The 24,799-nt window shown below is 36.6% G+C and overlaps 1 protein-coding gene across 1 annotated transcript in view; it reads left to right on the top strand.

Moving 5' to 3' along the window:
- Positions 1–24,799, top strand: part of LOC138708042 (MAM and LDL-receptor class A domain-containing protein 1-like) — a 297,684-nt gene that overhangs the window by 267,204 nt on the left and 5,681 nt on the right. The window contains exons 13-18 of the mRNA XM_069838155.1: positions 324–432; positions 8,499–8,682; positions 12,642–12,732; positions 15,031–15,195; positions 16,661–16,881; positions 20,281–20,446. Of these exons, the coding sequence (XP_069694256.1) occupies positions 324–432; positions 8,499–8,682; positions 12,642–12,732; positions 15,031–15,195; positions 16,661–16,881; positions 20,281–20,446 (936 nt within the window). The remainder of the gene's footprint in view (positions 1–323; positions 433–8,498; positions 8,683–12,641; positions 12,733–15,030; positions 15,196–16,660; positions 16,882–20,280; positions 20,447–24,799) is intronic.

Below are 24,799 nucleotides of genomic sequence, written 5' to 3' on the forward strand. Positions count from 1 at the left end.
ATCTTTTATGTATTGTTTCCATAATATAGCACATTATAAGCAAACAGTAAATTATTTGTTTTTATTTATTATTATTGCTATTATTATTATTGTTATTATTATTACTACTACTACTACTACTACTACTACTACTACTACTACTACTACTACTACTACTACTACTACTACTACTACTACTACTACTACTACTACACACTTTCTGCAAAAAAGGGGCACTGCTGTAGATCAAATAAATATACGGATGGACTTCAGAGAGTAAAAGGTAATTTTTGAACTGTTAATGACTGCATCTCCCAAAAAACCAACACTCATCAATGTTTCAGGTTTCCTCATGGCGCTGGCAAGAAATAATGTCCAACGTCCCGGCAGCCGAGCATGGTTCACTTCTCAAGAACTCAAACCATCAACAATGCCTCGATGTATGTCGTTCTGGTAAGTTTAATATTATACACAAAATCTTTGTAATTACGAGTACTTATACTGTATAACAAGAAGTTAAAAAATGATATCGACAAATTATCTATAGTAATCTCAGACCTAGAGTGACATTTATTAGGACTATTTCGTGAAAAAAAATAAAACGGTAAATAATATATCTCTAAAATTCGCTCACAAAATGTTAGAAATTGTATATTTATGAATACTTACTCTATTCAGAATTGTGAAGTTGAAATAGATGAATATCGATTGCTGCAATAAAGAATTTGGATGTTATTCAGTAATGCCAATTGCGATAAGCGAAATACAGGTTTAACGATGTTAATTTAGCAATTTTTTTCTTCACACTTACTTACAAATGGCTTTTAAGGAACCCGGAGGTTCATTGCCTCCCTCACATAAGACCGCCATTGGTCCCTATCCTGTGCAAGATTAATCCAGTCTCTATCATCATATCCCACCTCCCTCAAGGGGTTGTCCTCCAGCTTGGGGGTTGTGCGAAGGGCTAACAACCCATCACCGTAAAAAAACAGCTTGTTACGAATCCCCCCTTTGTCTTCACACTACAGCTGGAAATATGTTGCTACACAGTGGAGCCATCTCTGTATAGATAATTAAAACACGAATTTTATTACGCCATACGGAAGGCAGTTTGATGAAAGACCTTGTATATAATACTATAAAAGATCGTGTTTGATATGCGCTCATATACGAGTAAATAAAGTTACATAAATTTGAACACCTGACTTTGTATTAATTCTTCAATTTCATTCACATAATATAAATTGCAATCTGTTCACATGGTGGCATGAAATTAGTGGTTTTTAAATTAAATTTACAAGAAAACAGTTCAGAGAATTAAATTATTCTTTATTAGATCTGTTGATATGGACAAAAACATCACGATCTTACTCGTACCGAATAAGAGGGTGTTAAACATTTGGAAAAAACATTTTTTTCTGAAAACTGTTAATTGTCCACCAATATGGTATTATGCTTTTTTGTTATATACCATACAACATCATCTATTCTTTCTGAAAATCTGTTGAGCTATTTCACTTCCACCCTGTATATGCGATGCTGACAGGTAACTCTAGGCCACTCTGCCTAGGCCCTGAAAGAACAAGGTCGCGTACTCGGACGAGTAGCCTGATAACTAGGGGTAAAAAAGTATTAGTTATAGGCTACGCCGCATCGTACGTAGAGCGCTTTGTTCACAAAATGCTTGTGCACGGACGACTGGTTACGGTAGCGGCTGCTTGTACAGTCCGCTCCGTATGAATGAACTCGTAATAGAATTTACATTTACAGGATTACTTGTGTTTCAAATTGATTAACTCGGAACAAATATTAAATTTACAAGAAATATCATTTTTGTCAGCTAAGTTAAGCACATTTTTCCCCATGTTCTGAATTCACTCGTCTTATTATCTGTTCTTTGTTGGATTTTTGTTTCGGCATTCTGATAAAACCTCACGTCACTTAAGTAGGTCTACTATTGAGGAGTGTCGAATGTTCACTCTATCTGCTTCTTACAGACAGTAAAGACACTGCAACGGGACGCATTTTGTAAACAATGTAGGGCCTATACAGAAATTATTTAATACCCTGATATCAATACTTTTCTTCAGCCCTACTGATAACTGATAAGCCTCAGAGATCCAAGACATACCTCATTAGCCCAAGGACTTCATTCCAGCCTATTTGCAACTATTGCAGATGACAAGAAGAATGAGGGAAAGTGGAGTGCGTTGGAGGAATGATAGAGGGAAACCGAAATATCCTGATACAACGTTTTCTTTGTTTACTACAAATTTCATCAAAACCAGTCCTGGAATCGAACCCGGACCACATGAAAGACCAGCGCGCTATTAGATGCTACCACTAATGTGCGACAAATACGGGTAACCCACTGTGCTGTTGAAAGGAAACAACGATTATGATCCAGAAAATCAGTGAAAATCACTCGTAAGGCCAAACGATCAATTACGAAGAGTAAGAAAACGTATGAGTTTGCACAGAATGAAATAGCAGCTGAGTGAAATAACATCATGAAATCTTTTACGTATACTAGACTTTACACAAATGAGTAAATAAACGTTTAAATGAGTATATATGTAGATCAACAGGGTAATTCACGAGGATTTACCGTCCTTTACGGAGCTTATTTGCGAAAACATTCTGAGCAAAAAATATCATAAACATAGGTCCTATTCTCAATATTTACAGAGTTACGTTTCGTTGTTACAACACATTGCTGTGAACTCGCGATTTTTGTCAGCGTGCAGTCAGCAGCCAGCGCGAGCGCTACGGAAATCAAAGATAGCCGTATGCAGTTATGTAGAGCGACGAGTTCCGTTCACAAGCGTGCGGCCAAGAGTACTCAAACGGACGGCGACATTTTTTAAAATTGTGTTTTAAACTCTCCAAGACTGTAAATTAGGATGAAAAACTGAACTGCAAATGATTAAGTCGGTGGAATTGGTGGGATTTGTAATAATTGTGCTAAGTGCGTAAAAATAATGTAATTTTCCAGTTAAAAATAGAAAAAGATATCTGTACGAAGTAACTAAGGAGTTCACACCACATTTTTAGCTTCATAATACTTGCCAATTAAAGAAATGTTACTTCTGAATGGTTCATTCTCTATTTGTATTACTATTTTATCTTCAAACTAAAAAAAAAATGTATTTTAAGACAACTTTAAATTAATGTAACTTTGAAAATACTGAGAATAAGAAGTATGTTTATATGACATTCTTTGCTCCAAATGTCTTCAGAAATAAGTTTTGTAAAGGACGGTAAATCCTCATGAATCACCTTGTATTTACAATGTAAATAAATAATTAAATAAGTAATGCACAAATAATAAAAAGGAAGTGTGAGAAATTATTCACAGAATATTTTTAAAATCATAAAAGAAAACTTGTTGTAACATAACCAAAGACCTTTATTCCACTCAGCCGCTCAGGCTGCTTTTTTTGCAGCCTTTTTTACTCCTTTTTCCATAGTTACGTTTCTTTGCCTTTTTATCTAGGATTATAGATCACATTTAGATACAGACAACTTTCCAGACTCAATATTGCTACTGCAGATTCCACGTTAGCATATATTTAAATGCAAATATTTTCCACTGAAAAAGTAACTGCCATCTAGTGTGAAGCAAACACATTCATCGACAGCTACAGATCCTTATTACATTCGTAACTCAACTTGTAAAAAAAATGTACTTTAGGCCCTTATTCCGGAGTGGTTATTAAAACGAATTCTAATTACTTTTCTCTATACATGTTTCGCTGAAATATATACTTCATATCTCAGCTAGCTCATTTAATTTTTTAGCGATTTCCAGTGAAACAAGTATGTAGAAATTTTACCAAAATGAAAGGAAATCTATTGTTCCCGTAATTCTCATACGAGATTCAAAACGCATAATGGGATACGTAGAACTTGTAGGTGATCTGGAAGGGATCAGTGGAAGCTACAAAAAATTAGTTACTACCTTTGATATCTGAATCACATTTTCTTTCTCTCTCGTTCTCCCTTACTCTCACTGTTCCTCTATCCTTCCCTCTCATCTTTCTTTTCTTTTCTTCCTTCCTTCCTGGTCTCTCGTTCTCTTTCGTTTCTATCTCACTCTTTTCGCTCTCTACCACTCTTTAGCTCTCTGTGTCTCTCTTTCACTCTCTTTATCTCCCTCTTTCTTTCTATCCTTCCCCACAGTCTAATATATACAGTCACGAAGCTTGAGTTGATGAGGTTGCTAGGAAGAATAGACTGTGCATGTACTATTTCGCATTGTCTGTAATGAGGCGATAGTGGCGATCCTAGTGGTTAGCAACTATCTATGGATGCATATTTATTACATATTGAGCTTCGTGACTGTATATACTAGACTGTGCTTTCCTTCTCTTTCTCTGTCCCTTTCTCTTACTTTCTCTCTCCATATATTTTCTCTTTGTCTCTTCCTGTCCCTCTCTTTCTCTCCTTTCTCCCTATTTCTCTCTACCTTTCTCTCTTTCTCTTCCTATCTCTCTTTCTCTCTACCTTTCTTTATCTCTCTTCCTCTCTCTCTCTTTTCGGTTCTTCCTTCTTTCTGTTTAAACACTTTCGTTCCTACAAACTTACAATCTAAAACGCTATAGAGGGGAGAATATTGCTATGGACCTATTTGACAGGCACAAATTGTGGGTCTCAACGGGCGTATGGTCAGCGCGGCGTAGCGTCACTGCTCAGAGTTTACAGGTCAAATGAGAAACACCAAGTTCCATGGATATTGGCCACGCCGAATGTCTAACCACGGAATGCTTGATTGAGAAGCGAACACGCTGTCCAAACAGCCACAACGGCGTAACTAAATTAAATACCGGTATCTAAATTTAAAATTCCGTTATTATAAATTTGAGTCACCGGCGTGGCTTACGGTGAAGAGCAATTTCTTGCTGTTCCGTGGTTGCGCTCCGGCGTGTATTCGAATATATGTTGAAGTGATTATTACTCGACGGAGGCGAGTGGAGCCGTGGGCGTGATGTGAACTATCGCGATGCGGTATTACGAACCCAGGAACAGTAGCGCCACGACTCCGGGTTGCAGGAATCCATTGGCCTTGGTCGAGTAATACCTGTTTCGGTTTTTTTAAGTTTTCCACGATTTAGACGAATGTCAGGCTAGTGATGGCGGATCCTAGGCTTCATCTAGCCAAATATCATCTCCTTATCACCGATTTCATCAACCCTAAATTATTCAGTAGTTGATATACTGTCGTTAAATAATCCATTAAAAAAAGAACTTTGTTCACTTAAATTAACACAAACAAGACTTCACTGTATTATCAGTTTTTAGGCAATGTCCGAATTATTTTTCTCTTCTTAACAACTGGCACACTCTACATAGTACATGCGTTCGAAATGTTTCATCTTTTCTCATTCACCATCAGCAATATCATTGACGCTTAATAATCCTTCCATTCGGCGCTATAGTCCCTGCTGAGCCTTGGTCTCCTATGAAATACGCCTCCTTAATTTTCTATCCTTAACTCTCTTACTCTTGCTATCAAGGATTTTCACAGCTCGCTATGATCATGGGGTAATACAATTACCCAATCAAAATCATATATACAGGCTGATTCATGAGGATTTTCCGCCACTTACGGAGCTTATTTCCGAAGACATTCTGAGCAAAATATAGCATATAAACATTTGTCTTAATCCCAATATTTTCAGAGTTACCCTAATTTGAAGTTTTTTTTTTTTTTGTAAAATCCCATTATTCTTTACTTTTGAGGGTAAAATAATATTACAGATAAAGAATGAACTATTCAGGAGTATCATTTCCTTAATTAGCTGGTATTCTGAAGCTAAAAATGTGTTGTGAATTCCATAGTTGCTTCGTACAGATTTTTTTTTCGATTTTTAACTACAAAATTATATTTTTTTACTCATTCATCACAACAATTCTTACAAATCACGCCACTCTTGTAAATTCTTGAAGACTATCCATTAAGATGCATAACTGAAATGTAAAGAACCAAGTTCCGAAAGTTGTATGATCTGTAACAATTGTGATAAATGCGTAAGAGTGATGTAATTTTTAGTTAAAAAATTGAAAAACAAAATCTGTACAAAGCGAGTAACAAGTTATATTCGGTTTGAGAACACCAGCCAATTAAAGAAATGAGACTTGTGAATAATTTATTCTCTATTTGTAATATTTTTAACCCTCAAAACTAAATAAAAAAAGGTATTTTACTAACAACTTCAAATAACTCTGAAAATATTGAGATTAGGACACATGTTTATATGACATTTTTTTGCTCAAAATATATTAGGAAATAAGCTCCGTAAGTGGCGATAAATCCTCATGCATCACGCTGTATATAAATCTTTGTTAAGCATTTGGAATATAAATTAATAATGTATATGTTATTGACTTTTGATCATCTACAGAATATCTAAAAATGTAAAATAATATTGCTATTTTTTATGCAGAATGGTTCAAAGGTCCCTAGCAATTTTTCTGAAATCATGAACCAAAATTAATTAACTTTAGGTATGTTATTGGTGGCATTATCAGATAACATGGACATGAAAGTTAAACTTGACTCGCTTCTATTTCAAGGTAAACTTGCCAACGCTATGATGACAAAATATAGCTACAAGCTGTGGATGTCACAGTACTATATCATAAATTGAAATGTATTTCAATTCAATATTGAAATTTAAATATTTGAATAATATCTATAAAATCGAAAACATCTTTAAAACGTTGTAAATAATATTCATAAATTGAATGGAATGGATCAAGTGCCTAGGGTTCAATTCTATCCATAAATGCGAAATTTAACGTATCTAGAAATATTTTCAAAATTTATACGAAATATGTATTAGAGGAGACGATCTGCTATTCCAGCAATTATAAGGTGCGCCAATAAAATATATCAGTAATGTAAGTCGCGAGATTTTTTTCCCAAAGATGATGCGTTGAATTACCACAGAGCAGGCTGCTATTTTCCCCGTGTCACTTTTCGAACGGCGACGTACTAAGTAAAACTAGTTTTCAGGCGTACACATGTAATGGTAATAACAGCTTAATGTTTATAGGACAACTTTTTCAAGAAGTTTTCTTTTAAGTAAAGCATCTTTCATCGCATGCACATCAATAGGTAAGAAACTTTGCTATCAATTCAGAAAATAGTTATAGTCACAAATACTGGTATTATTTCATACAAGGCTACATAATAGTTACTGAAAGTACAACAATGAATACGGCTTTGCATGCCGGTGCTAAGAAATAACAACTCTCCGTCACGGAATACTGTACTCATTGCCCCTCTGTCCACCCCTATAGTCTGGGTCAGCTCACTTCATACCCTAAGAGTGAAACCTAACCATTTTTCCCCCCATTACTACATATACTAGTGGATTGTGGTGATTTTCTAGTTTGCAGGTTGAATTTTCTTTCGCCAACTGACAAATACTACAAATGGTAGTGATTTTGCAACTGGTATATTGGCAGCTGAGACAAATATCGATAATATTTGTGGGTACTGGAGTTCCATGAAATTGAAATTGTACTAGATATCTGAGCCTGTTACTGGAAGTTAGAGAAATTTGAACATATTAATAATTAGTTAATATCAGTATTAATATTAATACATAATAGTTATAGGGTAAACTAGGGTCTGTTGGACAGTCGGGGATGTTGGACACTCTGTACTTTAACGTGTTATCTCGCCACTTGTGGACACCACATTCTGCTAGAAGTCAATGACGGAAGTAGCCACGAGTGGGGCTACTTCCTTCATTAACTTCTAGCAGAATGTGGTGCCCACAAGTGGCGAGATAACACGTTAAAGTACAGAGTGTCCAACATCCCCGACTGTCCAACAGACTCTAGTTTACCCTATATGTGTTGCGTTGTAGTTATAATTCAAGACTATAGTCAGGTAAGTTTTCGGAGTTACTACTAAAAATTTCATGTGGTCAAACAAAATACATTTTTAGATTAGGTGTCGTGAGTCAATTGTTTAGTCAAACCAATGAATTTCGTATTGCTAGACAAAATACTTGACATGTTGATCCCTTTCTCGTATAGTTTGCCTACGAATATATGTTACAAATTATTGAATTATTTAGAATAACTTTCCAACATAAAGTACGGCAAGTACTGTAAATAAGTCATTTAGTACGTAGGATCGTGTGATATCTGGTAACAGTTGGCAACACTGACAAGACGGCAATATTTGCTGTTTAGGAACTGTTCTTATGTGACCCTCACTATACCAAGAAGCCAGTCTCTGCACATCCTTTTACTACCACAAATCCATCAACGCATTGTCATTTTTGGTAGAATTTCTCAACACCTCGCATTCGTCTTTTCCTTTATTTTGCATTCTCTTTATTTCATTAAAAAACTTCTGTTTTGTTGACAATATTTTGCACTAAATACGAAAATTCTCCAAATATATTACTTTTTACTCGAATTCTATGCTTTGCCAGTAACGAACTGCAGTTGTTCAAAAGACGAATAAGAAGTAAATTATGTTATTGCTATTTATATAGGTTCGTTCTGAACGAGCCGTTTATCGACAACACTGGTCCAAGTCTCGGATCCCTGACAGTGTTCATCAAGTCCATTGAGAAGAATGGTAACGCGGTAATGACACCCATCTGGAGACTCTACAATCACCAGGGTCCCGAGTGGAGATACGCTCAGGCTTTCATCGCCGAGAGCACCGAGCACATGGTGAGTTGATACCAACAAATTACATCTCTAAATCACAACCCATACGTAAGTTTTAATCCAAAAAGTCACGAACACGATATAGGATTCGACAATGTAGTTATCACTCTCGTTACGAAGCGGGGTTTATGTTTCGCAAGACGTTATCATTTTTACATATCTGTTTGTATGAAGAATATAAAAAAGTTGTATATCTCTGTCAAAATTTATTTCCATATTTTCAGGAAAATACACGATTCCAGCATTCCTGATAGAACCGCCTTATGTAAAATGTAACAAAAAAGAACCCATGTCTGAAAACTAAAATGTATAACAATATAACTTGTATAAATTCACAGGGCGTTTTACCTGATAAAGCATCAGCAGGTAGAGCTGAAAACCCAGGTACAAATCCCGGTGCCAGAGAGAATTTTTCTCCGTTCCACTACTCTTTCATCGTACGATGACGCAGAATATCTGCATGGAAACATCATATGTACTTCGGTACATTAAATAATATATATGATATGCGTAAATCACTTTGTGATTTAAGACGGCGCTTATTCCGTTGGATCCCGGCCAATCAGTCACTGATAACAAGTGCACCTCAGCACATATGTGGACATTGTCCTCAGTTCATAGATATCTATGACGTAGTGCAGAGGGCAGGCCACTAGAGGGAACCCAAGAGGTGGAACTTAAACTGAGACGATTCAATCCGACACCGGGATGGGAATCCGGTGTGGCTTAGTGGGTAAAGCATCAGCAAGTAGAGCTGAAAATCCGAGTTCAAATCCCGGTGCTGGAGAGAATTTTTCTCCGTTCCACTACTCTTTTATTTTACCTGAAAACCTAGAATTGCATAATATACATTCTGTTTTCCTTCCTACCTATTTACTCTGTATCTCTTGTTCTTTTCTATTGTATTTAATATTTCGCATTTTATTCGGTTTGCTGAATACATATCTCAAGCAAAAAACCTTCAATTCTGTTTACTTAACTTGAAAATAATATTTGTGTAAAAAGAAAATACGGACTCTTTAATGCTCCATTGTCTGAGGGTGAAAGTGGTGGTAATAAGAAACTAAAGATTCCTGTGTACTGTAATATTATAAATTAATAAATAATGTAAGTTTAATTCAACTTTGAGAAATAACTTCCATTCTAATTCTGGCAGTGACGCTACATATAATTTTACATGTATATTAATTTGGGCCTATCAACTGTGATACCGTGCATCAGAAATTATTAAAATCATTACCAATCCAGTTTTGGTAAAAGTAACACGGAGCTGATTGACTTAAATTTTATATCGACATTCACAAATAAATATTGAAATATTTTGTTTCACACATTAACTTTTATTATTATTATTATTAATACTATTATCATTATCAGTATAGAATATTTCAAATACCAAATAATAATTATTTATAAGAATGTATTCATTCATAGTTCCCTGCATGAGGGCAGGTCTGTTACTGCAAAACCAATCATACTTAGTCATCTAAACTCAACTCCGAACTTTTCTCTCGTTCACTATTCCTTCCAGTGCATCATTCAGCTTGGTAGATTCTCCTCAGTCAGTAACCAGGAAATTTATTTTTTTTTTCCTGATCAGATTGAGCATTATTCTTTCTTCAACCCACTCCCAGCTCAGCTTCTTTTCTTATTCTGTCTGTCCATTTCACACGCTCGATACGTCTCCATGACCATATTTCAAATTTTTCTAATCGTTTCTCTTCACTTCGTCTTAACGTCCATGTTTCTGTCCCACATGCCACACTATACATAAAGCACTTCACTATTCTCTTACTTAGTTCTTTTCCCAGAGATTCACAGAAGACTTTTTTTAATCAAAACCTTCTTTTGCCATTACTATCATCCTTTTTGATTTCCTGGCATCACAGAACATCCCAAGTATTTTGAGCTGTCCAGTTGTTCTACCTTCTTATTTCTAATTCGCATGTTTACCCCTTTCATTTTTCTTCCGATAATCATGCTCTTCGTCTTGTTTGCATTTATCTTCATCTCATATTGCTCACAGCTGACGTTTAGCTCCAGTGGCACATTCCTTAATATCATCTCCTCTTCTGCTAACAACGCCATATCTTCAACAAATCGTATGTGATTTATTCTTCTTCCTCCTACTATCACCCCGCCCATGTTCTGAAAACGGTTCTACGCTAAGTCCTCCAAGTAGACGTTGAAACTAGGCAGGTGACTGAGGGCTTGGAAAATATTGAATAATAAATTCGAAATCTTTCCCTGTGTTAGACAAAGCTCCTATCATAAAAAATACTCTAACATCACAAGTACCTGACAAAAAACTGAAAATGTGGAATGTCAGAGATTTCTATATTGTCGCACTATTATGTGCAAATGCTCCCACGCGAAAATTTCTATAAATCTCCCAGTTCACTCCATTGTTATATCCAATTAAACCAAATTATTTTATTTATCACAATATTCTTTATTATTATTATTATTATTATTATTATTATTATTATTATTATTATTATTATTATTATTATTATTATTATTGACAGCAGACTAGAAGACAAAAGCTCTGCTATCAAAAAATCTGAAAGTTAGAATTTATAAAACAGTTATATTACCGGTTGTTCTGTATGGTTGTGAAACTTGGACTCTCACTTTGAGAGAGGAACAGAGATTAAGGGTGTTTGAGAATAACGTTCTTAGGAAAATATTTGGGCTAAGAGGAATGAAATTACAGGAGAATGGAGAAAGTTACACAACGCAGAGCTGCACGCATTGTATACTTCACCTGACATAATTAGGAACATTAAATCCAGACGTTTGAGATGGGCAGGACATGTAGCACGTATGGGCGAATCCAGAAATGCATGTAGTGTTAGTTGGGAGGCCGGAGGGAAAAAGACCTTTGGGGAGGCCGAGATGTAGATGGGAAGATAATATTAAAATGGATTTGAGGGAGGTGGGATATGATGGTAGACACTGGATTAATCTTGCCAGGATAGGGACCAATGGCGGGCTTATGTGAGGGCGGCAATGAACCTCCGGGTTCCATAAAAGCCAGTAAGTAAGTGAGTAAGTAAGTATTATTATTATTATTATTATTATTATTATTATTATTATTATTATTATTACAGCTTTAATAGTCATATAGGCTTTTCAGAGTATTCGCTGCTTAAATAACCACACTGCACCATCGGAATATCTGCACAGATGGTTTGCCAAGAGTTGTATCCTGGTGCCTGTAAATCCCATTGTAATTATATTTTCCATCTATCTGAGCTGTGGTCACTTCAAAGGTCGCTTCTTCTTGGAAATTCTTCTGTGAATCGTCAATTCTACGACTAGAAGTAGCTCTTATCTTAAGATCGATCCATTTTAAGTTCCTGCTCTTGATGTTTGTCTCAACATCTGGTTCCTTGTGTAATGTATACATTTTCTTATTCTGTCAAATTCCACATTCGTGATTTAATGTGCCCTGTACAGAGCCAAATATTTTCCTTAAAATTTTCAGTTCTGAAATTTTCAATTTATGTTCATCCTTTTGCAAGTGACCACGCCTCACACCCGTATTTTAAGGGTTCAGAGCCATAGTGGGCCAAGTGCCATTTATTAAAAACGGAGAAAACAAGAGTTAAAATTAAGTGCTTACCATAATTTAACTAAACATATACCAAGTAACAAAGTGTGCACATTAAAATTAAATGATATGTCAATCTTCATTAAATTAGGGTATTTATTTAAATTTAACCCTTTCTTTCTCCGTTTTTAATAAATGGCGCTTGGCCCGCTATGGCTCTGAACCCTTCATTTATCAATGTGTAATTTAAATAACAAAGTTACTGGTTTTAAGATTATTAATTTTTGTACAAGCAGAAAATAAGTTTCAATAAAGGAGTAAATTATTATGAAGGTGAAATTTGTGAGCAAATTGTTATAAGAGAAATTTATAAGCAAATATATTTTCCTCTCTTTCATGTCCACAGCAAATCGTATTCGAGGGTACTTGGGGATCCAGTAGGGCAAACGGATTCATCGGCTTTGATGATATTACTTTCTTCGGAGGAGCTTGTTCTAGTGAGTATCAGAAGCCGTAATTGTAATATCCGAGAGAGCAGAAGAGGTATGCATTCAAATACAACTAGTTCGTTAATATCTGCATGTTGCTAGCTACATATGTGATACAGATAGACGAAAGTGTAGAAACTCTATATAAAATTATTTTTTCTTTCTGTATGTGGTATATAAGTAGGATATAAAACAACTATTTTGAAATGTAGATTTATAACCGATACATGGGAAACAAAGCTGAAAGAATGTGCAAAAACCTGAAATTTCTACGAGTATAAAATTGATTCTTTTATGATTATTTTTATCACTTCAGAGTTGAGAAAATACAAATCCTCTTCCGTCAGTTTCCATCTCACATTCTAGGGTTAAAAATATGCAAAGTTGTGTCAAATAATACAAATTTACTCTGTTACATTTCTATTATCTTTGGTAGAGCAAACAATTTTATTCAAGACAAAACTAGAAGAATGCTTCATGTGACGTATGTGGTACTGAGGTAATCCCGGTTTTATGTGGACGTGAAGCATTTTTCCTCTTGGTGGCCGACTTTCAAAGCGTCATTTCTCACGACTGGGATCGTTCTTCCGTTTCGTGTTTCAGGCACGTGTAGTATTCACGCGAAGCCACTAAATGGCAGCACCGGCTGCTTTTGCACCGAAAGTGGACATGAATTTTTCCCGCTTGGTTTTCAATTAAAAACCGCCTTGTATAATCATCGTGAAACATCCATGTTACATGTACTTGTTTCCACGTCCTACATTTGACACACTGACCACAGGCCGGTTATCCTAACCCCAAAATTTCCTGAGGGAAAATAAGCGCATTAATCTAATGTACCACAGTGCTTGCGGATCTAGTAAATAAAGCAGGAGCCATACAAACAAGTAACAAGAACGAAAGATGTAGGCCCTAATCAACAAATAACTTTCTTAATGTGTTGCAGAAATTTTTATACAGAATGATTCTGAAAGTGTTACCAGCACTTTAATGAATACGTTCTCTGTCATTTTGAACAAATACATCATATAAACATTCGCCCTATTATTAATATTAAATTTAGGGATCTACAGCTGCTCGATTCTTAAAAAAGTAGATGCGGTCGAGAGCAGAATTAATGGGAAGCAATTAAAAATACACAGAATTATTATTAAATAATACAGTCTTAGGATTGCTGACAAAAACATACTGTGTTACACAGAAAATAAGCATACTTCAATTTTAAAACAGATTATTCAATACTTATTTTTCCATTTCAACATACTTGGCCATACGAATGCTCTTCATGCGCACAGAATTTCGTAGCTCAGCAAGGCTGATGAGCGCAGCAGCGTTCAAAATACAGGCAAGTAGATGTTCTCTTGCTTGTACTTTCGTTTGGTACACAAGGTCGTTCATCCACACACAAATGCAAGATTTGAAGAGGTTGGATCTGATGACCTGGAGAGCCAAATTGGTGGACCACACCTGCCGATCCATAGTCTAGGGAAATATTCATGTAAGTGCGCTGCTACTGCAAGACAAAAGTAAGAGTGGGACCATCATGTTAATAGTAATACATACCGTACGTCTCCTGGTTTCTGAAGGGATTTCTCACCTCCCATTGTAAGATTGTTAAATTAAGATGTTAGGCCTAACCATCGACAGCTGATGTCAAAAGATATGATCTATCCTACTCCCCTCATCGTGTTTCAAACCACTCTCCTTAGTGCAGACCCCAGTATTTGTATTACGACGCAAACGAATTGCAAGCCTGGTTCACATTACGACGAATTAATTTTTACAATTTAATGATAGGTGCAATGTTCGTATGATATATTTTGTTGAAAATTCACTATAGAAATGAATCGTAAACGAGACTCATAATTACTTACTCATCCCGTGTACTAGGTTAGTTTTGCAGCTATGCTTCAGGAGTATTTATGCGAATTAGCGAGAATCGGTTACAAGCAGAGACGTACAATGCATAGTCTCGATTGAGACTGCAGTTGTCTTTGCAGCCCAAAGTTCAAATTCACTTTATAGGTGTTCTTGCACAACAAGTTCTATATTGATATTTCAGATGTCTTCCACAGTTCAAGCTTTTTAAACTACAGACATCTGTGAAGGACAAAGTGTATTGAAAATATTAGATTTCTGGTGGACAAAACAAATGTGAACATAGACACAATAAGTCAATATACCACAATTTTTCAGACATAAAAAGAACAGAACTCATACAAATAATAATAAGGAAGAATATTAATAACGTATAACTTTTATTGTTATGTGTTGTAGAAATGTATATCTGTTCCGTTACTTTTGCAGCTATGCCATCAGGAGCATTTGTTCGAGTTGGTGAATGCCGATTCGAAAGGGACACGTGCGATTGGTATAACGACACGACACAAGAGAAATCCAGTGCTTCGTGGCGTCTGGCCACAGTCTCCAGGCGACCCGCCAACCTGCCTGACAAGACCTTCGGTGCACCAGGTATAGCCTTGGTTTTTCTGAACCGACGCATGCGACGTGCGAGGTGCGAGGCCCATCTCGCACAAATCCGGACTACACGAGAGATAGTGAGTGGTTTCTATAAATGCAAGATGCGAGGTCTGCGCACCTCGCAGCCACAGAAACCACTCACTATCTCTCGTGTAGTCCGGATTTGTGCGAGGCGGGCCTCGCATTTCGCACGTCACATGCGTCGGTTCAGAAAAACCAAGTCTTATCTTAAGCGTCGGGTTGCGTCAGTGTACATTAGAATTCAGTATAATGCATTTCAAGGATAGGAAGAAGTTGTCGTCAATAGCGTTAGAGTTTTCTTGACCTGGAAAACCCCCGCATTACTACTTCTAATATTGAGGGCTGGAAAAAGTTACTTGTGTTTCTATTTTAGGCCATATTGTGTACAGATGATAGAGTTATAACTAGTCCTGCGTCTGATTACTTAGAGGTTCCAAGAAAACCGCAACAACGTAGGTATGTACGTAGTACAGTGCGGTGTACACAGTTCAGGTCTGTTGTTCAGCAAACATGCCAAAACAAACCAAAGCTAGGTGCTTGGATACCAGTGCTGTAATAGAAGGATTAGGTAGCGAGCATTTCATTAGGAAAGAAGAAAAACTTGTTATATCAGAAAGAACTAAACATTTTTTTATTGAAAGACTTAAAATATTTACAGTCATTGATAGTAATGTGTTTAAACTCGTGACGCAAGTAGTCAGTGTAAATAAATTTAATTTACCGTGATTTATTGTATTACTATAATTTCCATTTATTTCTTTATATTTATAGACGTGTACATACAACGTTCACATGAAAAACAACATCAATTCATAATTAATTTATTCAATCTGGCATTAGAGAGAGTAATACATGGAGACAATAAAAAACTACAAACATTCCTAAATGAACAAAAGTAGAAACAGCAGGGCCGAAATGTATTTCATATAGTTCAATATAAACTCATTTTCAATAGTGAATATTCAAAGTTCAATTCTTTCAATAACTTGTCACTTCTGTTTTGATAAAAATATCTATTTATTTTAAAAAGTGCAATTTAAATATTCGAAACTCTGTAAATAGGAAAAGAATAATGAGCTTTGATGTTTACTTTTTGGATGAAAAATATATTGTGAAAAATATATTGGGAAAGAAATAATAGGCCTATCTAGAATGTAGATGCGCCTTCTTGCGAGAATAATCTTCTGTTCTCCATAAGGTGGCTCTAAATAAACATTTAGTCATCATCATCATCTTCATCATCATTATCATCATCGTCCAAACATGTATTAGGTCATGTGGTCTGTTACGGACTTGTCCATGTTTTTGTAGGACGCATCCTATTATATATTCATCCATGCCAATTGCCTCAAACCTAAAAACGTGGTCTACCATTAACACATTTTTCGACAAGCCTGTGTTGGAAATTTTGCTGACACGCAGCATCTGTTTTCAGAGGGGTACGTGTATTTCGATCTATTCAACCAGAACGTGGGCAGCAACACGGCTCGCCTCATCTCGCCCCCCATCAGCGCGGTGGAGGAGCAATTTCTTTGCTTCACGTTCTGGTTCGCCGTGTTCGGCGCCGGCGAATCCGCTGAGCTCAGAGTAGTGCGCCAGGACAACAGCTCCAGCGAAAATGGAAACGGAAATGGTGAACCTCTGCCTCCGGAGAAGGTGAGACGACATCGATACCTACAGTACGATTATTTAGTCCTGAAAGTCGCCGAGATGTGCGCCTGAGTCAGGCGAAACCATTTAGTTACGCCAAGGTGTGTTTGGGTTAGTCACTCGCTTGCCTTCGGAGCGATCGGATTTCATGCGTGGAAAAATATGTGAGATTTAAATAGGGTGTACAAATATAATGACTAGAGCCCGGATGTTTGGGCATTTATTTTGGTTAAAGTAGGCAGGCATATAGGCAATAAAATAGTAAAAACGGACTGTGAAATAGGCACTTACTGTTCATGGAAACAGACAAAAAATAAACAAATACTTAATAAACTATCCCATACGGTACTCACTTTTGTTGGTTACATGTCACAAGATGATTTTTTAAATTGTCAACTGTCATAATGAGCCGCCTGTCAGATAGAACGTTTTCTACTTCTACTGAACTGATTGGAGCAAACTTAAAACAACTTAATTCAGAAGGACTGTCTCTACTTTCTTTAAGAGATCGGATAAAACCGACTGTGTATTGCAGCGTTGTCAGACAGAGACTAAACGGAGCGCAGCGCTCCACTATTACTCGTTACGTGCTCCGGGTTTCCACAGACATAAGCAAGTTCACGCTCCGACTTGCCCTCTTTAGCTCCACAACCGGTTTTGGAGCTTACAACTCTGACACTACTGGTGTATTGCCTCAAAAAAGGGGTGTGAGAAGGGATTAGAGACTTCAAAGTACGCGTGACTTGTGCGTACAAGCGACAACAGTAACGGGACCTGGAGACTTGCTTTTAATACTTCCCTCAGCACCTTTCTTTCGCTGGTAAACCCCGAAGTGTCCTGAGCACTGAGGGTTATACTGTTCAAACATCTTTAAGTGACATAAAAGATGGAATCGGTAGGTAGAAAAGTTTACGACTTCTTGGAAACATATGTATTGCTGGAGAATAAGCTTCTAAGCAAATATTTGCGAGAGGTGAATATATATTTTTAATTTGTACAACCTTTCTTGTTTGTTTTTTTTATATAATTTATGTGTGGTTTATTTTAAATTTATTAAAAATATAGAAAATGTACAATAACGACATAAAAACGCTATAAAAAGGCATTTAAACTTAAAATAGGCAACGGGAACTAAAATAGGCAAAAAAGGTAAAATTAAAATTGGGCCTATCGTCCCCAAATGTGTGGAAACGTGTTTGTCTCTAATAGGTCTTAATACATTCACTCAGTTTAAACAAGGCATTTTGCCTAACATCCGGGCTCTAGTAATGAGACACAAAGAGAATAATGTGAGTGAATGTGTGAGAAAATGTGTGAAATTGGAATGGAATGGGCTAGTGTAATGAGACTCAAAGAGAATAACGAGAGTGAATGGGTGAGAAAAGTTTGTGATTGAGAGAGAATGAAAGAGTGTAATAAGAGACCGAGGAAACAACGTGGTGAATAAGTGACAAAACAGTTGTTACCGGGGAGGATGAGTAGGTGAAAATTGTGTGTGACACAAACAGGATAATAAGAATGAATGAGTGAAAAAATAGACGATATTGAGAAATGAAGAAACAGTGCAAAATTAAAGCATGATAAGAATAGAATAAGTTTGATTGGACGAGAGACAATGAATGAAAAAGTGTGACTGAGAAGGTAGTTCGAAGGGTAAAGATTGAGCAGCTGGGTGGATGTGTGAGTGTGTGGAGACGTTAGGAAATAGTTTGACGATGGAAGGGGAGAGAGAGAAAGTGAATGAATCAGTGTGTGAGAGAACAATCATTACAGTTGTTACGCCCCTCTAATTTAAGGGATAAATTACGATGGTCATACAAAGCAACTGCCGTGAATTTCATAGCAAGTTTTACGGACAGCACCATGTATATCCGAGTCCTTGACGCACAGTACGCGTTAGCAAATAAGACGACCAGCTTCTGGACTCGCGTTCTCAAGCTAGTGCAGAATGCAACGGAGCTTTTTCCAACCTTATCTCCCACGCGCTAAGAGGTCCCGTGCGTGATTAGATCGTTCCATAGCCCTCTCTTGCTTTGAGATCCATATTGAAACTATGATGATGGCAGGAAAACCCATGATTGTCCTGTGTGTTAAATTAACGCAAATCTAGCGTTTGCATCGAGAGTAAGACTGGCGTATACGAAATATATCTCAGTAGTAGCCATGCTATTTCCCGTGACGCGGATAGCGTCATGACGCTACCGATCTAATAAAACCGAAGATCTCCGCGGGCGCGGCCCTCATTCGATTGCTCACTACGATCAGATCAGTCAGTTTCGTTGCCGCAAGATTGAAGACGAACGAGAAGCATGTAAGTCAACCAACCGAAGCCGGGAACATGGCGTCCGCCATCGTCAACACTACTTTCGTCTTATGTACTGTAAGTTATAATATTTCATTTTATACCAATTGCTACTAGTGTCGGGAGAGATATATACTAAATTCTACTAGTGTCAGAGTAATTTACCACATAGATTATAATAAGGAAATATCAGTGCTTGAAACTCACTGAACTGTGCATATTTCGAAATTCTACTTTGACCGCAACTACTTGCACAAAATGGAATTTTCCGAGGTTTGTGAATGGTACTACCTCACGAGATATTTTGATCGGCAATATTAGTACCAATATTCGGGAATCCGAGCCAAATGGTAACTAAGTCAACAAACGCCTTTGTAGATAAATTCTTTAAATGATTTTGCATTGTTTCCGAAATTTGTTCGACTAACTGCACCTTATGTAACCAAGCTAACGCACTGAAGTTTCCATATTATTTCATTGTTTAATCAACTGCATTCAAATATTATAACCTATGATTTATTTTACCATTTTGTTTTCATTTAAACGCATATAACTGAGTGGGTATACCAAGTAGGTATAACCTAGATTCTCTTTTATTAGTTAAGGTAAAGTCAAGTAAAATAACAAGAAATATATATAACTAACTGGATCTGTTAGAGATTTTGCAACTATTCATGACATAGTTAAATAGCTAAATGTGTAATCCATGTATACAAGAAAGTTTTACAATATATTATAGTGTAACCAATGAAGCGAATTATTTGATTTGATTAAGCTAATATTCGTCGAGCCTGATCCAAACTGTGATCCTGTTCTTGAATACGCAGTACCTATCTAAGATAATAGCTCGACCATTATCATCCTGAATTGTCCTGACTTAAACATAACAAACTCGTGTCAGAAATACCTTGACAAAAGTAATGCTCGGTAGCGCAGAACCACAACATACAATTAGGTGTCACAATTTAAACATAACATAACCATGACCGGTAGCACCGGCCACAACAAACTAGTGCCCAACAACAAGACACAAAATAGTCATAATTGAAAATATTTTGTCAAGTTTAAGTTGATATTTCATTAATACTTTCATCCATTTATAGGTCTGGGTGCTAGACGCCAAAATCATGGACACCACACGACCCGTATGGTTTCCCGCGCAGGTGGCAGTGGACGCTCAAACCGACTTTCGCCTGATGCTGGAGGGTCAAGCCACCAATGGAGGTTTCGCAGTGGACGATCTGACTTTCTCTCCCGGGACATGCACAAGTAAGCCTACTATTACTGTACGCTTTGTTCCATGAATCATTAAGAACGGGACTTATTCGTAAAACATCGGAGTAAGAAGTCTCTATTTGTATATATTTTTCAGTTCAAATTTCTTTCGGAGTTGGTGAATCATTACAGCAGGGTCCGTATAGGCCAGTTTCTGTCGGATGCTTTTCCAATTCATTGCGGGCTAAGTCAAAGAGATGCACTATCACCTTTACTTTTTAACTTCGCTCTACAATATGCCATTAGGAATGTTCAGGATAACAGACAGGGTTTGGAATTGAACACGTTACATCAGCTTCTTGTCTATGCGAATGACGTGAATATGTTAGGAGAAAATCCACAAACGATTAGGGAAAACACGGAAATTTTACTTGATGCAAGTAAAGAGATAGGTTCGAAAGTAAATCAAGAAAAGACAAAGTCTATGGTTATGTCTCGTGATCAGAACATAGTACGAAATGGAAATATAAAAAATGGAAAAATTTGCCCTTCGAAGAGGTGGAAAAATTCAAATATCTTGGAGCAACAGTAACAAATATAAATGACACTCGGGACGAAATTAAAAGCAGAATAAATATGGGAAATGCGTGTTATTATTCGGTTGAGAAACTTTTATGATCTAGTTAGCTGTCAAAAAATATAAAAGTTAGAATTTATAAAACAGTTACAATATCGGTTATTCTGTATGGTTGTGAAACTTCGAGTCTCACTTTGAGAGAGGAACAGAGATTAAGGGTGTGTGAGAATAAGGTTCTTAGGAAAATATTTGGGGCTAAGACAGATGAAGTTACAGGGGAATGGAGAAAGTTACACAACACAGAACTGCATGGATTGTATTCTTCACCTGACATAATTAGGGACATTAAATCGAGAGATTTGAGATGGGCAAGGCATGTAGCACGTATGGGCGAATTCAGAAATGCATATAGAATATTAGTTGGAAGGCCGGAGGGAAAAAGACCTTTTGAGAGGCCGAGACGTGAATGGGAGGATAACATTAAAATGGATTTGAGGGAAGTGGGATATGATGATAGACTGAATTAATATTGCTCATTATAGGGATCGATGGCGGGCTTATGTAAGGGCGGGAAAGAACCCCCGAATTCCTTAAAAGCCATAAGTAAGTAAGTTAGTGACTCATTGAAAATTAATAATTTAATGAGCGGCAGAACTAAGAGATTCCGTCTTTTAACTCCGGTCATTGAACATTCCACAGAACTGTGTAGGTATATTCAGAAAATGGTACTAAAATTATATTTATTTAGTTGACATTTTCTCTACTCTTTGAAGTAATGTGATTTAATGATATACGCTACCGCCAAAATTATGCCAAAAATATCTTTATGTTATTCGTTAGGCATTTAGATAATTTAGCATGCGTTGTCACTCCTAAAATTATCGGCAATTAATTTATGTTAATGGTTTTCCTCGAAACAGTTCCAATGTATACCTTAGAAGACTTCCGCATATTTCGAGGACATCTGTCACGTGTGTTTATCTTATGATCATAAATAACTTTAAGTAAAACAACTGGAATAGTTAATTAGAATTACTTTATTTTAAGTCGGAAAGTTTTGGATTATATAACAGAAAGTTAAATATTCATAATTAATATAAAGTTATTTTTGAAATCTATATTTTTACACATGTGATGTTTAGAAAGGAAATAAAAGAAAACTTGTAACACAATGTAAATCAAAATTCTTGTGTAATATATATTTGTACTATATTGTGTTTTTTCGTCGTTACAGCAAACAGCTGCCAGGATTGAAAGTTGATTTTTACTGAATTCTGAGTTGCCAACTTAGAAAATAATATGTTCACATATTACAAATAACTGCTCTAGAATTGTAATGAAAACCAGTGACTTCTATGTATGCTACAATCCTACAATGCATGTAAAATTCATACGCAAAAGGCAGTATTAATTAATATGCAGTATACGAAACAAATCACTACAATTAAAATGCACTGAACTTTATTTAAACAATTCAAACTACACTTGACAAAAAGAAATAAAAATTATTCCGACTGAACACTAATTGAGCCGTTCAGAGCAGAAGTGCTTTAAAGTCAATTTTGACTTACCCCATTTTTGCTCTGAACGTCTCAAATAAATAACATACAAAATACAATTCCTACTTTCTCATTGTTTTTTTCTCTCTCTCTCTCAATCTCTCTGTTCTTCGTATATACATTTACAGGCAAAATATATATATTCATGTCATTTAAATTTGTATAATAACGACCGAATCATTAGCCTAGTTTATATGAGCCGTTCAGAGCAAAAGTGGTGTAAATCAAAATTGACTTACACCACTTTTGCTCTGAACGGCTCAATTATTACAAGTACCTGAATCATTTTTACTCCATCGCATTGAAATTGATGGTGAAGTTTGTACGTTGACCAGACTGATAACCAGCGTTTAAGCCAGAGTCGCATTTGTTGCATTTTGCTACTGGAATTCTAAAAATGTAAATATGCAAAAATGCGACAATCACATTGGACTTCAGAAACGAAGATAGTAATGGGAACATGAAATCTGTCATTGAGTAAACTAATCAATTCTGGAGAATCTGAATTTGAATGAATTTAATGGAATGGGCAATGTTCCAAAAGATATTGAGCAATAGATGTTTAGGAATGGATTTCAAAGAGTTGGCGCAATTCACGTAAGTTAAAGCCTTGGTTTTTCTGAACCCACGCATGCGACGTGCGAGGTGCGAGTTGCGAGGCCCGCCTAGCACAAATACGGACTACACGAGAGATAGTGAGTGGTTTCTATAACTACGAGATGCGAGGTCTGCGTCGGTTCAGAAAAACTAAGGTTTAAGTGAACTATTTTTTCCAATTTATTTATATATTTCCATCGCATACTGTAAATTGTGAGCGAGGAATTTTGAAAAAAAACTGGAATTGAAAACCGCCTTTCAGTAAAAAGAGTTAACACTCTGCTAACAATAAATCTTGAAGGTCGTACTCGTAAAGAATTTTGATATTTATTCTACTCATAAAATAATGTATTTTAATTTGATGTAAATTCAGCAGTAATATTGATTCCAAACATACCTACGTCTAAGGATTTACTTACGTAAGTATATCTAGAGTGTGGTAAGATGGATTGAAAGTAATACTACTCCAAGGAACAAATTACGTAACTTTCCGTTTCTGTAAGGTCCCTGAGACAAATAACGCCATGTATATCTTTAACGCCACCCTATTAATTCTTTTTAACGAAACCAGATTTTGGCAGTGCACTACTGTAGACTGCATTCGTTTGCCATGTAGTGATGAAATGAGTTACTAGCTGTCCGCTGATATTTACGAGAGACATGACATTCCACCATTTGACTGTTGTGTGTTGATAGTGAAAGGCTGTTCTTGTATGAAGGTAAGAAGCAATATTTTATTTTGTGTGATGAGGAAATAATAAGTATATTAAACGACATATTTTCGTGATCCTTAAACATTCTTTTATGCGAGAAAGTATTTGCTATATATAACATTTGAAAATGTTAGAGAAACAGGCGTGTAATATTATCAAGTACTCAGTAGCGGTTTAACGCCACGTGGTGTTTAACGATAGTCGTCAGATTTTAATAGTATTTTCATTGCTGTTATATTCATAATAAGCGAGGAATTTCCATGATTAGTGTGGAAACATCAGGAAAAACACTACTCTTTCAACTTTGCGACGGGTTTTACCTGGTGGCACGTGTTGGTTGCGCCAATTTCGACGGTTGCCCTCTTCTTGTTCTGCCGCGTCGCCGGCAGAAGAGAAGTCGATGGACGGATGCTGGAAGATCTTGTCCCCCGGTAGAGGAGATCTCTTCTCAGGGACCTGGTGGTTTTGTGGGCGTAGGATATAATGTGATGTTCGTCGTTCTCACGAAAAGAAACCAAGGAGTATAGTTCCACTAAGTGTATTTATTCGGCTCACTTCCCTTGCTTGAGTCCAAGCGACGGAATACTGGCTGTTGTCTTCCGTGTGATTTCGGCTTCTCGTCTAACGTCGGTTTAAAATTGCTGCTGTCACTTTTTGAGTAAAACACAAAGCTAAAAAGTGCGAAATCTACACTTTATCACTTCGATCGGCTGGAAAACGGAGAATGATAAGATATACACGATCGGAACAAGTACCGGAGATATTATTAATACTCCCGCGATCGGCTCACAGGCCGTAGACTATATAAGTGCGTAAACACGCCACTGGCCGGCAGTCTCTGACCAAAACACACGATCGGCTCACTGGCCGGTAATATTCTGAGAAAATACACGCTCGGCTCACAGGCCGGTAATCGTCTGGGGGAAACACACGCTCGGCTCACAGGCCGGCAATCGTCTGG

This window comes from Periplaneta americana, chromosome 10 (genome assembly GCF_040183065.1).
Source record: "Periplaneta americana isolate PAMFEO1 chromosome 10, P.americana_PAMFEO1_priV1, whole genome shotgun sequence".
Classification (NCBI taxonomy): domain Eukaryota; kingdom Metazoa; phylum Arthropoda; class Insecta; order Blattodea; family Blattidae; genus Periplaneta; species Periplaneta americana.